This window comes from Crotalus tigris, unplaced genomic scaffold, assembly GCF_016545835.1.
Source record: "Crotalus tigris isolate CLP2741 ecotype Arizona unplaced genomic scaffold, ASM1654583v1 scf7180000023738.1706062, whole genome shotgun sequence".
In the NCBI taxonomy this organism is placed as follows: Eukaryota; Metazoa; Chordata; class Lepidosauria; order Squamata; family Viperidae; genus Crotalus; species Crotalus tigris.
This window is the reverse complement of record NW_024100150.1, coordinates 661,483-678,078: the sequence shown is the minus strand read 5'-3', so window position 1 is coordinate 678,078 and position 16,596 is coordinate 661,483. Positions and strand designations below refer to the sequence as shown.

General features: G+C 35.3%; 1 protein-coding gene and 1 pseudogene across 1 annotated transcript; both read right to left on the bottom strand.

Annotated features, from left to right (window-relative positions):
- Positions 1-4,922: 4,922 nt before the first annotated feature.
- LOC120298026 (olfactory receptor 13G1-like) lies at positions 4,923-6,627 on the bottom strand. Its single transcript, XM_039321357.1, has one exon. The coding sequence runs from the start codon at positions 6,154-6,156 to the stop codon at positions 5,215-5,217; it is 942 nt and encodes a 313-aa protein (XP_039177291.1). The 5' UTR covers positions 6,157-6,627; the 3' UTR covers positions 4,923-5,214.
- Positions 6,628-11,401: 4,774 nt separating this feature from the next.
- LOC120298066 lies at positions 11,402-15,302 on the bottom strand (annotated as a pseudogene).
- Positions 15,303-16,596: the final 1,294 nt, after the last annotated feature.

Below are 16,596 nucleotides of genomic sequence, written 5' to 3'. Positions count from 1 at the left end.
TTATAGGTGTATATGTATATGCATACAACACACATATACTGTAGGGATGCACAAACACCCCAATATATGTGTGTGTGTTACTGTTATTTATCTGATGGCTTTACATTACCTTATACTGATCAATGACTGTAATGAAGATTCTGATTTTATTTTATTATTTATAAAAGTATACATTATATTTTCATATCAAGACTTGCTTTGGACTTCCGGTGGTGTAGTGCTGGCGATGTCGGCTACTTTGTAGTCGTCCTCCTGAGACAGCGTTAAAACCGCTGAGAACAGCAGGCATCAGCTCTTCCGCGGTTTAAAACCTCCTTCCCGGGCCAAGGGAGGGAGGGGAGTTTCACCCTGAATAGTGGTAGAGCCTCTGAAATCCCCAAAGGATTTGTTGAAAAGTTGGATTTTCGTGTTGAAGAAGTTGCAGACAAAGTGGAGGTGTTGGAGGAAAAATTTGAAGGCATGGAAAAAAAGATGGAAAATTCACAAGATGAGATTCTTATGTTTCAATATAGAGAGATGGAACTCGCTTTAAGAATCAGAGGCTTGAGAGAAAATTTGCAAGGAGACCTGAGAGAGATGGTTGCAAATGGCTTTGCTGTGATTTTGGATAGAGAAAAAGAGGAAATATTCAGAGAAATTGAAAAAATATTTAGAGTCAACTCTTGGGTTGCAAAGCAAAGAAATTTGCCAAGGGATGTGGTAATTTACTATGGGAAAAGATCCCTGCACAATGAAATTATACAAGCTTTTTACAATAAGAGGTTTCAGATTGCTGCACAAGATGTTATAATTTTAAAGGAGATCCCATATAAAATTTTAAAAAGAAGAAAGGAGTTTGCTTTTTTAGCAGATGAACTTAAAAAGAGGCAGATGCCATTTAGATGGGATATTCCAATTGGAATAGTGGTAAGCTATGCGAGGATACATCATAGACTTAATACTGTTTTTAAAGCAAAGGAGTTTTATACTTCGGTCCTGGGAGCACACTCATCACCACCTATAATGTTTAAAGTTCCGGAAGAGAAGAAGGTAGAACAGCAGTCTGAAGAAGCTGTATTGATGAAAGTTGGAAAACTACAGACTGAGGGGTCTCAACAAGTCGAGATGAAGGAGCAGAGAATGACTCGGGCAGTATACAAACGCAAGGAAAAGGAACAACAGAAAAAGGAGGTTAAAGAAGTATTATAAGAATTTGTTTCTGAGTCTGTGGGAGAAGCAAGACCTAAGAGTTCTTTGGTGCAATCTTCAATGGCAGATCTTCAAGCAGCTTTCTCAAGGTTATTGGATAAGAGAGATGGGTAAGAATGTAAAGATTGTTCCAAGGTTATTGACAGATTATAGCCCATTGCGGATGGAACTGGTTATTGGAAAAGAGGAGAGAAGATTATGGAGACTGAATGAAAACTTTAGATAAGAAGTGTATGCTTAGAAACTTAAGGAGTATTTAAAGGAATATTTTGTTTTAAATATGTATAAGGGAATTTCAATGGTATAAGTAATGCTTATATGTGTGCTGATTGTGATGACAAAAAAAGATGGATAAACTTTATATAATACAAGTATGATATTAGAAAATATTGTTTAGCTTTCTGAATAATTTATACTTAAATTTATACTTAAAGTTTATAATATTTTAATGGCGGACTAGATTCCAATTAATTTACTTTATATGAAATATGATATTTTGTAATGTTATTAAGTTAGGGAGATGATTAGTTTATTAATTGTGAAAGAAACAGAAGTTGTGAATTATAGATAAAATAAATTATAATGGTAAATTGGTAGGATTGTAATGACAAAGAAATTATTTTAATGTTAAATTTAATTATAGTGGTATGGTTGTTAATAGGATAGTATTGGAAGAAGGTTTTTTTCTTTTTCTTTTTCTTTTCTTTCTTCTATTTCTCTTTCTGTTTTTCATACATAATGGAGTTAAAGTACTTAATAATTCGTTTATTGAATGTAATTATATTTATTTGAGGTTTATTTGAGTTTAAAAGTTTTTCCTTTTAAGTTCTAGTTAACCCTGTATTCAGCTCTGGGAAGAAGGGGGGAGGGTTTTGGGGAGGGTTGGGAGGGATTGGGGAAGGGTTTTTTTATTGTAAAATTGTAAAAATTTATAATAATAATTAAAAAAAAGACTTGCTTTAACCTAATGTAGATGATGGAGAAATCCAACTTTTCTTGTCTTAAAAGTCCAGGATTTTAGATCAAGCTTCTTCTCAGTAACTTCTAATAAGATGTTCCAACTTCAGCAGTGTTTTGTTCTGTTTTTTTCTTCTAGTCAGTCCCTTCCTGATTTTGCTTCCTCCTACTAAGTCCACAGTTGCTGAATTTCCCTTTCTCCAGGAAAGGAAATCTTCCTTTCTCCACTCTCCAATTTTATCTACTTTCCTCCAATGGGTCCACAGTCATTAATCCTTGATACAAAATGAATTAATGCATGTAACACAACACATACAATCATCTTCATTGGGAAAAAAAGACATCTGACTCTTATATATTTCCACCAGGCCTGCTTATACGTTCTTAATTATACATGATTCTTTTAGGAAACTATGTGAAACTTTATATTAAGTGAGTTAAACTTTACATTAAATGGATTAATAAACAATAATAATTATTTATTAATGATAATACTTGGTGAGCAAGGTATTATAGCAACTCTTAGCAATTTTTATTTTTGAATTCTGTTATGGACATAAATGCATGGACACATAGACATTCTTTACTACATTGTCTAGTCAACATTGATCTTTATGCACTGTCTCCTTATCAATATGTAATTTATATTACTTATTTGTAGGTTTAGAACCTAAATAGTAAACTGTATCAGGTTACTGAAGTTATTAAATCTTATTTTGTCTAATGTCTATTTCAGTTATATTCATTTATTAACCTTTATAAACCTATATGAATAAATGAATTTATGAATGCATGTTGTAATAGTTTCTAGCCAAGCAATAAGAGGAAAAAAACTACCAATTATACATGCCATGTATAAACATAATTGTAAAGAAAATTAGATTCAAAATATTCCTTAAAGTTTCCCAAGAGCAAAGAGTGTTCTCTCTTTCTTACATATGCATACATAAAATATTGCATGTCACCATGTATTTCCTCTATGTTCAGTATAGCAACATTTCAAGCAAGGAGATTCAACATAAAAATGGATCCAGGAAATTACAGACCTATCAGCCTGACCTCAATACCTGGGAAGATCCTGGAAAAGATAATCAAACAACGAATCAACGAACACCTAGAGGCAAACAAAGTCATTACTAAAAGCCAACATGGGTTTGTCAAAAATAGATCATGCCAGACAAATCTTATTGCATTCTTTGACCAAGTGACAAAATTAGTGGATCAGAGGAATGCTGTGGACATAATTTACTTGGACTTCAGTAAGGCATTTGATAAAGTAGATCACAACCTACTACTTGACAAGATAGAAAAATGTGGGGTAGACAGAACCACCACCAGATGGATCCGTAGCTGGCTGACCGGCCGTACTCAGCGAGTGGTCCTCAATGGAACTGCATCTATATGGAGGGAAGTGTGTAGTGGGGTGCCCCAGGGCTCTGTTCTGGGCCCAGTACTCTTCAACATCTTCATCAACGATTTGGATGAAGGGATAGATGGGGAACTCATCAAATTTGCAGACGACACCAAGCTGGCAGGAATAGCCAACACTCCAGAAGACAGGCTTAAGATACAGAAGGATCTGGACAGACTTGAACACTGGGCACTAACTAACAAAATGAAATTCATGGGTGAAAAAAGCAAGATTCTACATTTAGGCAAGAAAAACCAAATGCACAAGTACAGCATAGGTGGCACCATGCTCAATAGTAGTAACTATGAAAGGGACCTCGGAGTCCTAGTAGACAATCACCTAAATATGAGCCAGCAGTGTGCTGCAGCAGCCAAAAAGGCCATCACAGGGCTAGGCTGCATTAACAGAGGGATAGAATCAAGATCACGTGAAGTATTAATACCACTCTTCAATGCCTTGGTAAGGCCACACTTGGAATACTGCATTCAGTTTTGGTCACCATGATGTAAAAAAAGAGACTCTAGAAAGAGTACAGAGAAGAGCAACAAAGATGATTAGGGGACTGGAGGCTAAAACATATAAGGAACGGTTGCTAGAATTGGGTATGTCTAGTTTAACGAAGAGAAGGACAAGGGGGGATATGATAGCAGTATTCCAATATCTCAGGGGCTGTCATAAAGAAGAGGGAATTAAGCTATTTTCCAAAGCACCTGAAGGCAGAACAAGAAGCAATGGGTGATAACTAATCAAGGCGAGAAGCAACCTAGAACTAAGGAGAAACTTCCTGACAGTGAGAACAATTAATCAGTGGAACAGCCTGCCTCCAGAAGCAGTAAATGCTCCAACACTGGAAGTTTTTAAGAAGAGACTGGACAGCCATTTGTCCAAAATGGTGTAGGGTTTCCTGCCTGAGTAGGGGGTTGGACTAGATGACTTCCAAGGTCCCTTCCAACTTTATTACTATTACTATATTAACAGTAATGGACAGCAATACTTCATACTCTCTTTAGTTATTATTAACTCTGTATGGAAATGGGAGGAAAAGTATGTTCCATCACATACATTGCAGTAAACTGATACAAAAAATAAAAGGCAGATGAATGGCCTGAATTTTAATGCAGTTGAAATTGAAAATTTGTTTAGTTCTTTCAAACTACATTTCCTAAAATGGGATAGCAATAGCAATAGCACTTAGACTTATATATTGCTTCACAGAGCTTTACAGCCTTCTCTAAATGGTTTACAGAGTCAGCATATTGCCCCTAACAACCTGGGTTCTCATTTTACCGACCTCAGAAGGATGGAAGATTGAGTCAATCTTGAGCCACTCAGAATCAAATTCCTGGAGTGAGCAATGAGTTAATCTGCAATATTGCATTCTGACCACTGTGCCAACATAAATCCCCCTTTATTCCTTTCACATCTTGGATTTATTTAAGCATATAAAATGGATGAGTCTGCTTCCTTTAATATATAATTGCAATTTAATGTAGACTTTTTTATTTTGTACTTCACAATAATATCAATAAGTAATATAAATAAAGAGAAAAGAAAACAAAAACCTTCACCTTCCTCAGAATATATATGGTGAGTATGCATGTTACCAAATTATCTGCACATTTTTTGTCACTCACATGAAGAGACTTGAAAATAATTCATTAAAACAGATCTTGCTGGAAGAATTTTCTGGCAAATAATTTTCTGAGAGCTTGCTTAACATCAGAATTTCGCAGAGAGTATATAAGAGGATTGAGGACTGGAGTGACCACAGAATAAATAATAGCAATCACCTTGTCTTCCTCTAAAGAGTACATTGAAGCAGGACGGAGGAATGTATAGATAATGGTGGAATAGTAAAAGCTGACAACCAAGAGATGGGAAGAGCATGTGGAGAAGGCCTTCTTCTTTCCTTCTGTGGAACGGATTCTGAAGATGCTCCTCAGTATAAACCAATAAGATAAGAAGGTCAGGGTACAGCTGCCTATGGCAATGAAAATGGAAGCTGCAAAAACCATGATTTCATTCAGGCTTGTGTCTGAACAAGAGATCTTGAACATTGGTGGTAGATAACAGAAGAAATGATTGATGATGTTCGAATCACAGAAGGAAAGCTGTAGTACAAGTCCTGTCTGAACTGAGGAATTTATTATACCTATCAGCCAAAGTCCAATCATTGTCCCAAAGCAAACCTCTTTCCTCATGATTACTGTATACTGCAGAGGTTGGCAGATAGCAGCATAGCGATCAAAAGCCATGAATGCAAGAAGCAGGAGCTCTGTTCCTAAAGTCAAAGTGAAGAGAAATACCTGTGCAATGCAGCCAGGAAACACAATAGTTTTTCTCTGGGTTATAAGAATTTGCAATAATTTGGGAACTATTATAGAAATTGAACATACATTTATAATAGACAAATTGATTAACAAAAAGTACATGGGCGTGTGAAGTTTCCTGCAGACACTGATGGCTAGGATGATTAGGAAGTTTCCTACCATAGCCAATCCATAAATGACAAAGAAAGTCCAAAAGATGAGCATTTCGTTTTCAAGGGAACTTGAAAAACCTATCAAGATGAATTTTGTAACAGTGGAAGTGTTCTTCATGTTCAAGTCTGTGATGCAAGGGAATAAAACAGCACATCATTTTTTGCAGAGATTCTCTTTCTTGGCATGCAGACTGTTTTTCATTCTATTAATAAACATTTCTATCATATATATTCAAAATACATGATGATAATGAAAGAAATCCATACAGAGACAGAACTTTTTCAAGGCATTGAAATCTTACAAAATAGTTGACAAGGTTTTTTTTTGTTTGTTTGTTTGAAAACCAGGTTTCCAAATGTTCCTTATCAGTCAAGGTAGTTAAATTGCTGAAAAGGTGAGAAAGTTCTAGGAAACAAGCAATAGTGTTGAAATAATGTCTACACTTGGTTAGCCTTAAATAGGATTTTAGAAGGCTTGCAGATATTAAAATTAGAGTATTACTGACACATAAATAGAATCTTATAAAATTTTAAAACTGTAATGCTCAATGGAGGGCTATTCAACCGGTTTGCATATAAACTGCAACAAGTTTTTATTTCCTCTGAATATGTAGTCCCCATATCAGACTACTTTTATACTGTCTTACAGTTCCCTAGCGATGTTCTTCAGAGATTGGATATTTCAATGAGAGAAAATAACTTTTAGAAGCCTGTATTGCATGCAGTTGCATATCCACAGAAACTTTTTTTAAAGTTTCTCCCATATTGATTACAAGAGTTATAACTATATCAATATTTATTTTGATTGACTGATTGATTAAAGTTCTGTATATGCTGCCTGTTCTCACTGTCTCAGGTAATTCTGGGCAACTTACAGTAGTATTAAAACCTAGCTATTAAAATCTTAAATTAAGAATTACAGCAATTATATAAATTTAAAAAAGAAAAGCAATGATAGTATAGGAATGGGCTCCACAAATCCTATAGGGGTGAAACAGTGTTTCAGATAACTTGGTCCCATGTCACAAAAGGCATTGAATGATACCCAATATCTTGAATTAGACCCAGAAGCGACTGGAAACCAATGCAGCGGTGTTACATGTGACATCATAAGGGCTTCCAAAACTGACCACACTGCTGTATTCTGTCCCATCTGTAGCTTACAAATATTATTCAAGGGTAGCCCCATGTAGAGCACATTGCAGTAATCCAACCAAGAGATGACCAGGGCATGAGTGACTGAATGCATGACATAGGAAAGGGTGTTATCAGTGAACATTCTTTCTATTCTGTGTTTTCAAAGTCCACCTTTCACATTTAAAAAATATCTCAGGGAAAACTATTGCTTGTACCTTCCTTTGTATGCCTCTTTGTAGAGACATCATGGTATCTGAATATCTCATCCAAGAGTTTCACTGCTCATTTACAAATACCAATTGGCAGCATAATTATTTACCTCTCTGGTCTTTATTGTTCATAGTCAATCCTAAAAGGCAACAATTAGCTATCATTTCTGTAGGTTCATTGCCAATTTAAAAGTTGTTCCTATGTCTCTTTATAAATTTTACTGTTTATATTTCATCATAGTCCCTTTTTTGTTTGTAGTGTTTCTCGATATTGTTATTAAAATTTTCAAGTCATTTGCACTTTCATCTTTCAGAATAGTGATACAAACATAGATCAGCTAATAGGTATTTCTTCTTCCAATTTTGAATAAAATTGAAATAATTTATTGTATAATTTAGCATAAGTTTGACTAGAATAGATATTCAGACAGAATCAGAGTTTCACACATGCATGATAGCTAGCTCTTCATCACTCCCTAGCCCACTTAGAAATACCTAATACCTATTTTATACATTTAACAAAGACTTTTGGCTATGGTTGAAACAGACCAATTACCAGTGGCAGATAAACTAATTGGTCAATTGCCAATTAATGACATTTCTTATAAAGTCTTTCTCTGTGTATGTGTGTGTGTAAAACTGCCAAATTTGGAACAATAAGCAGGGCTTCCAGATGTTTTCTAGTGCTACTTTCCCACTACTATTTTTTTTAGACTTTTCTATAGAAGTTCTTTTTTATTTTATATTTCAAGCACTGTTGAATTGCTATGTTTGTACACCAGTCAGTGAAGGAACAAAATAGAACATTGGAATGATGTCTGAAAGAGAGTGAATAAGATGCTTTGAAGCCAAAATACAATGAGGACTCACCGAGCACTGGAGAGATGAAACTGACTTAGAAGAAAAACCAGATAAACAATAAACAAAAAAAGTCAAGGCAAAGTATTACATAGCCAGTACATTAAAAAATAAAATAGCAGGCAAAGCATACAAAAAGACCTGAAAATGACTACAAGCAGGAAAGATGAAAAAGGAGACATATGGTATAATTCCGCTTCCACAAGACCAAGCCTTATGAAAAAAATGCATACAAAATCAAAATTAAGAAGACATCAAGAGATAGCAAATGCTGTCTCTGCAAAGAAGTTGAAGAAATAGTGGCCCACCTACTTAGCTGCTGCACAAAGATTACACAGACTGATTATAGACAAGGGCATGACAAACTAGCAACAATGGGCCATTGCAGTATTTGCACTGAAATACAATTTGCCTGCAAGCAAGAACTGGCAGGGGCACAAAATGACAAAGTAATAAACAATGAAGAAGCCAATGTGCTCTGACACTTAGAATTCAAACAGACAAGGACCTGTATATAACACACAGATTTTGATGATGACGATAACGATAATGATAATGATAACAATAACAACAATAACAACAACAATAACAATAATAAAAAAGTCTGAATAGTGGACATTGCAGCACTTGCAGACAGCAGAACAGAAGAGAAAGAACTGGAAAAAATCACAACGTATAAAGACCTGCAAACAGAAATAAAATGACTAAGGCAAAAGAAAGCATGAATAGTACCAATGGAAATAGGTCCTTGGTTAGACTCCCAAAACTATTGGAGCACTATCTGAAAACTGTTAGCATTGACAAAACTATAATCAATTAATTGCAAAATGCTGTGTTACTTCAAACAACTTATATTCTGTGGCAAAGTCTTTAATATATCAAAAACACATCTCTCTATCATAACTCCTTGGGAAGGATAGTTGGACAAAAATGCCAAATACAGTCTAAACATCTGTATAATGAACTATAATAAAATATGTGTATTGTAGAAAATAAATAAAATTAGGGTAAATGGTGTCTTCAAATGAATATTTACAATATAAATACATTATTTATTATAATGCCAATTAAATAATTTAATTACAAGAGCCTGACTATAAAAATCAATGCAGTAATTTTGAAATTTAATTACTTATATTAAAAAAAAATGGAGGGATAGTGGTGGATTGAAGGAATTGAAGGAATAAACTATACAGTGAAGTTGATAAATTTAGAAGCAAACTATATGTAACATTTAAAAAGTATTTATAAATAAATATACAGATTTCTGTAAACTTCAAATGAATTTAATTACTTCAAACATCTTTTAAGTGCTGTTTTATTAAACAGAGGCACAAAGTATGTATGTTAGGAATAGTAACAACCATCACAAAAATCATCTAAATCTCCAACCTTGCCCATTCACTGTGGTGTCACTTCATAATAATTCCAAGCATTTCAGTACAAAGTACAAAAGAATTAAAAATATGATCTGCTATGGCAAAAATGATTGTTTTTTAGATATCAAAAGCTTTCCATATACAACATTGCATCATGAAAGTATTGATATTTATTCAGTGTATATAGCAAAAGATTGGATGTCTTAAAATAATCAAAACAGCACAATGTGGTATAAAATATAAAGAAAAGCTGAGGAGCCAAACCAATCAAACTTGTGGTCCAGAAACCATTGGTTTAAAACACATGTAAATGATTTCTGTTCTAAGTTAAAAATAGAGCTTCACACACAAAACTATAGGTGATGATTTTCCCACAAGCCAACCCTTTAATTTCTCTTCCAATTTATAATAACCAACCCTCAAAAAATACTGATTCCCAAATCAGAAGATTTTAAGATAATAAAAATAGTAGTAAAGTTGGAAGGGACCTTGGAGGTCATCTAGTCCAACCCCCTGCTCGGGCAGGAAACCCTAGACCATTTCGGACAAATGGCTGTCCAGTCTCTTCTTAAAAACTTCCAGTGTTGGAGCATTTACTGCTTCTGAAGGCAGGTTGTTCCACTGATTAATTGTTCTCACTGTCAGGAAGTTTCTCCTTAGTTCTAGGTTGCTTCTCTCCTTGATTAGTTTCCACCCGTTGCTTCTTGTCCTGCCTTCAGGTGCTTTGGAAAATAGCTTAATTCCCTCTTCTTTATGGCAGCCCCTGAGATATTGGAATACTGCTATCATGTCCCCCCTTGTCCTTCTCTTCGTTAAACTAGACATACCCAATTCTAGCAACCGTTCCTTATATGTTTTAGCCTCCAGTCCCCTAATCATCTTTGTTGCTCTTCTCTGTACTCTTTCTAGAGTCTCAACATCTTTTTTACATCGTGGTGACCAAAACTGGATGCAGTATTCCAAGTGTGGCCTTACCAAGGCATTGAAGAGTGGTATTAATATTTCACGTGATCTTGATTCTATCCCTCTGTTAATGCAGCCTAGCACTGTGTTGGCCTTTTTGGCAGCTGCAGCACACTGCTGGCTCATATTTAGGTGATTGTCTACTAGGACTCCGAGGTCCCTCTCACAGTTACTACTATTGAGCATGGTGCCACCTATGCTGTACTTGTGCATTTGGTTTTTCTTGCCTAAATGTAGAATCTTGCTTTTTTCACCATTGAATTTCATTTTGTTAGTTAGTGCCCAGTGTTCAAGTCTGTCCAGATCCTTCTGTATCTTAAGCCTGTCTTCTGGAGTGTTGGCTATTCCTGCCAGCTTGGTGTCGTCTGCAAATTTGATGAGTTCCCCATCTATCCCTTCATCCAAATCGTTGATGAAGATGTTGAAGAGTACTGGGCCCAGAACAGAGCCTTGACTGAAACTTCAGTACTGACTGAAACTTCCAGTATTTTAAGAATGGTTCAAAGGGGTGCTATATCCTCTATCTGAGATATATTTGCACATAGCTAATGATGATAGAAAACTCAGGTTTTCATTATATTTTAAGGTTTCCCAGAAGAAAAGGTATAAGATGGTCTTTTGAAAATAATAAATAGGATAATGTACTAATATAATAGTCATGATAACACAATATATGCAATCCAATTTTGTTACAGGATATGGCTACAGATGCATGTATTTTTATAACCAGAATGAGACTCTTAAGTACAGTATGTAACATATGAAGAAACATTGTTTTCTGCTCCTCAGAAATGTTGGAATATTTTGTTGTTGAACCTTAAGATCTTGGAAACAATCTGAGATTTCCAGTGAACATTTTCATTGCTTCTTTAACATCTTTGTTTCTCAAAGAGTATATGAGTGGATTGACAACTGGAGTTATCCCTGAATAAATGAAAGACACAAGCTTGTCCTTATCCAGAGAATACAATGAAGAGGGTCTTATATATGTGTAGATGATTGCAGAAAAGTAAAAACTGATTACAAAGAGATGTGAGGAATGTGTGGAGAATGCTTTCTTCTTCCCTTCAGTAGAACGGATTCTGAAGATAATCCTCAGTGTAAAAAAATAGGAAGTTAGAGTCAACCCACAGGTACACATGCCATAAACCACATTGGCAACTTTTGTCATAAATTCATTTATGCTAGTATCTGAACATGAAAGATGTAATACTGTAGGTATATCACAGTAAAATGATTTATAACATTGGAATCACAAAAAGAAACCAGTATTTATAGCAATATTTATCATTCTAGTAAGCCATACAAAGATTGCAGTGCCAACACATATTTCTTTTCTCATGATAATGGTGTAATGCAAAGGATGACAGATGGCAGCATAGCGATCAAAAGCCATAAATGACAGAAGGACCGTCTCTGACCCCAAGGCCCATATAATGAAAAATATCTGTGTGATGCAGCCATAAAATGAAATTGTATTTCTATGGGTCCAGAGATTTTGGAGTAACCTAGGCATTGTTATTGAAACACACAATATATTTACTAAGGACAAACTGAATATGAAAAAGTACACGGGTGTGTGGAATTTCTTGAAAGTAGATATGATAAATATAAGGAGGAGGTTTGCCACCAGAGCTGCAGCATAGATGAAGACAAACACCCAGAAGAGAAGAGTCTGCAGTTTGGGGGAATCAGTGAAACCCAGAAGGATAAACTCTGTAATGGTAGAATGTTTTTTTATTTCAACAATTCTGTCTCCAATGACCTAGAAAGATACATTATATTATGAATTATTTAATATTTAATATTCTTTTTTAATTGATTAGTTGTCAAAGGTTCCAACTAATGAAGCACTTCAAAGAACTTTCAGGCATGTTTCCTAAAGTCTTTATTACAGAGCTACAAATTGCCGGTCACCACCATGACATTAGTCCATAGACTAAATCAAAATATAGAGTTACGAACATAATATTAATAAAATCCTATAAAAACAATTTAAAATGAAATTGGAATAAAATACAATAATTTAATATATAGACAAATAAAATAAAATTATATTTCAATATCACCCCTGCAGTCTATCCCAATCAGTCCCACATATGATGATTTTATCTGAACCATTTTACTCAAGTATTGTGCTGTATTAAATGTTGTTTTCAGATTCTGGCTGCAAATAAGGTATGTTCTTTTAATATGGGGTTCCTAATGGGTCATTCATTTAATATATGAACCAAGGTACCTGTCTCACACCTTCTTAACACCCTCACAACAATCAAATAGTATGTGAGCCAAGTCTTCTGTCTACTGTTCCACAAATGCAGATATGTCCATCCTATGTTATAGAATGGAACTTCTCATATCTGACCATTGTATCAAGCTGTTCAAATGTCACTTGCATAAATATCTCCCTAAGATGTTTTGGCAATTGTAACTTTTAAAAGCTGTCTATTCAAGTCATTTCAAGTTACCAGCCTTACTAAAGTGGCTTATCATTTTGTGCTTCTATGTCTTTGAACTATTTTTTTAACTTGTTCACATGTTGCAAAAGAGACAGGAAGGCCACAACCTCTTACAAAATTTGTCAATTTCATAAACCAATAGATTTGTAATTGAGATTTTATCTGTTGTAATAAACATAACTTAAGGAGTCTATCAGTCTCCATATCATTGATTTTGTACCAGTAGTTATATGCTCTGATTTTATACAGTGCATGAATTTTATAAATTCCCAATTCAACATTAATTGCTGCAGAAGATGTCCTTAGATCTACACTCAAAATATATCTCAGGTGCTGGACTGTGTTGTTCTAACAATGTAATAGAATTCAGATCCCAAAATTCTGCTCCATACAAGAGCATAGGGAATTATTTAATGTCTTAACCAGATCATCACATATAATATTATTCTGTTATTAATGTGTGTAGGAAGATTGAATTAAATATTATGAAGAAAGGCACTGAACTGAAATTTAGGAGTCCAAAAGTTCTATTCTTGTTTTAGGCGCAAAGCTAGTTCATTATTTACATGACAACAGAAAATCTTATTAACATTTTTAAATTTTTCATGCAGTCATCCTGTGAATGTATTATATGAATTTTAAGCCATTTGACTTTTTCAGAATTTAGTAGATATGAAATTAATCTCCCCCTTTTTATTTAGTAGGCAATATTTAGAAATATAATAAAAATAATTCTACAAAATAGTATGAGATTTATGAGAGAATATAGTGCAGGATCATTATTTCATTATTTCAAGAACCTGACTAATGTGTTAGAATCAAAGTATTTTAGTAGGTAAAGATCCTGGAGAAAATGGAGTTAATAAGAGCATTAATGTGAAATTTAGTCAAGATTACATCTAATGTTGAGGATTTTTACTGGACTGTTTTATGTTGGATGGAATTAAAAAAATATGATTTGACTATCCCCTGCAAAACATTAGAGCAAAACCTTTCACCAGTCAGATGGGGAGGGCTGAATCTGGTAGGTACTTTATCTTCAGAGTAACCCAGATTCCAGTTTAGATTTTTTTTCTTTTTATAAACTGATGCTACATCTGGGAGAAGCACATTAGAGACTTCCAAGAGAATCCATAAAGCTTCAAATTATGAGGCAATATTTGTCCCAAACCAGAAAAGAGAAATAATAATGTTTCCAGATTCTGTGTTTCCTTAAGCTTGCCCCCTGTGTCCCTATACTTTCTCCTTACATTTGTTTCACTAGGTAGCCTGATGCCACCCTTCTAACTAGTAGTTTGGCATTTCTTCCCAGTCAAGATAAGTTGCTTGAAAGAACCTTTATCTTTGTCTATCCTCTATACTTAGAATGGACCATGTAGCCCTAAACAGGACCATTTGGAAATACTTTGTGAATTCAATAAGAACAGAGAAGTATTCATGTTTAACTGGTCTTACTGCTAGGAAGTTTGACTTAATAGTGGTTCTAACTCATGATCAGATAGATTCATCCCTTGTCTTCTTCCAACAACATTCTAAAATTTCTTCACTCTTTTTAGCACTCTCCACATTTCTATGAACCACAGGAGATCCAGGAGTGATGGGCCAAGAGAGGTTGCATAGACACAATCCTGTCCAATTGCCATACTATTCTAGGCAGCAGTCAAGTCTTTGTCAGAACTATGCAACAGAGACTTAGGAACAACCCTGCAGTTCCCTTTGGAACCCCACAAGGTCCATCAGTCCTCTTGAATAGGTTTTGCCTCCCTGTGGATAAGGGTAGCATAAGAAAATGTTATGGTCAATAGGGGGTTATTTGACCATTACAAAGGGAGCAAAAAAGTCCCATTCCAGATCACATTGCTACTGCTCTGACAAGAAAACCATAATCAATGTTTGATCATAGTTACATGGAGACTATGGGCCATGAAAAATCTAGGATAGTCCCATAGCTGCCATGTAGCTATGATCTACCAGGATGCTTCCAAGGCTGGCTCTAGAGATGCCAATTCAAATCCCCCAGGGCCATATGCTTGGGGAACTCCAGAGCCAATTCCAAGATGGTGTCCAACAATTCAGAGAGGGAGGTTGCTATGTAGCAGGGAGGTTGATGTAGTATAAACAATTGCCTCTCACAAGCCTATCTTCAGAATCAGGGACCCACAGCCAGCAATTTGTGAAGCAGGTCAACAAAGACTCTTATTCTCCTCCCCTGCCCTGTGGTCTTGATTGGTGGCACACCTGAGATTCCACTGGGAACATTTTAGAAAGGGGATCTCATGCTCTCCAGACCCAACTGATTTCTGTAATAAAAGCCAGGTTGGCATACTCCATTCTAATAACTGCACAGATGTATTATTGACCAATTTGGCATTAAGCAGCAGCAGCTGCTGAAATTCAGAGCCTCTGTGGTATTTATTTATTTATTTATTTATGAGACTTATATACCGCTTTAAGTGCAAGCACTCTCTAAGCGGTGCACACCAGTAAGCAATGTATATATATATATATATTTACATTGCCCCCAACAATCTGGGTCCTCATTTTACCTATCCCAGAAGGATGGAAGGCTGAGTCAACCTTGAGCCAGTGAGATTTGAACCGCTGACCTGCTGAACACAGTCAGCTAAAGTGGCCTGCAGTACTGCACTCTAACTGCTGTGCCATCTCGGCTCTTGATATACCCACCCACCAGATCAGGCCCGATGGATATTCTCCACTTCCCTTCTGTGAAATTGTATAACCCAGTGGTTCTCAACCTTTCTAATGCCGTGACCCCATAATACAGTTCCCCATGTTGTGGTGACCCCCAACCACTTATACATCACCGGGTGCCAGGGGCATGGCCAAAAAAGGGAAAAAAATGGCAGACAGCCTTGTTTGGCGACCCCCATGAAATGGTCGTTCGACCCCAAATGGGGTCCCAACCCACAGGTTGAGAACCACTGGTATAACCTAATGGGATCTTGGACTTATGGTTTCTTATTTCAGCCCTTGGTCTTTGGAACAGCTTCCCGTGAGAGTTAAACAATCCATTTCCTGTTATCATTTTGGAACATTGGTGTAGTCTGGCTTGTGTCCTTCCCATATTCTAGAAGAAAAGGCTGAATATTTGAAAAGGAGAAAGAACTAATATTGTAGGTTTGAAGTCATTTTTGTGCCCAAAGGCATCACAACTTAAATGTTAAGTTTTAATAATAGTTTCTGTGATGTTCTTTGGTATTAATAAAGGAAGTATTGTCTGCTTTCCTCATTTTAAAAAAATTAATAATAATAAAAATAATTTAAAAATAACATAAAATTATATTTATTTATTTTTCCATATGATCTATTTTTCAGAGTATAATCTCCAAAATATAATTTAAGACTAAGTATGGCCCTGAAATCCAAAACATTCCTACTCCATCCTAGGAGATTGTGTCCCAAGTAATAGGTACAATTAATTAAATCCATGTAACAGAGAATCAGTTTATATCATTATATTCATGAGATGTAGAATACATTCAAGATACATATTGAAAACCTATTATTTGTAGATGCTTCTCTACATTGTCTG

What these genes read in the sequence shown, in the direction of transcription:
- LOC120298026 (XM_039321357.1), bottom strand. Translation starts at nt 6,156, where the DNA reads ATGAAGAACACTTCCACTGTTACAAAATTCATCTTGATAGGTTTTTCA.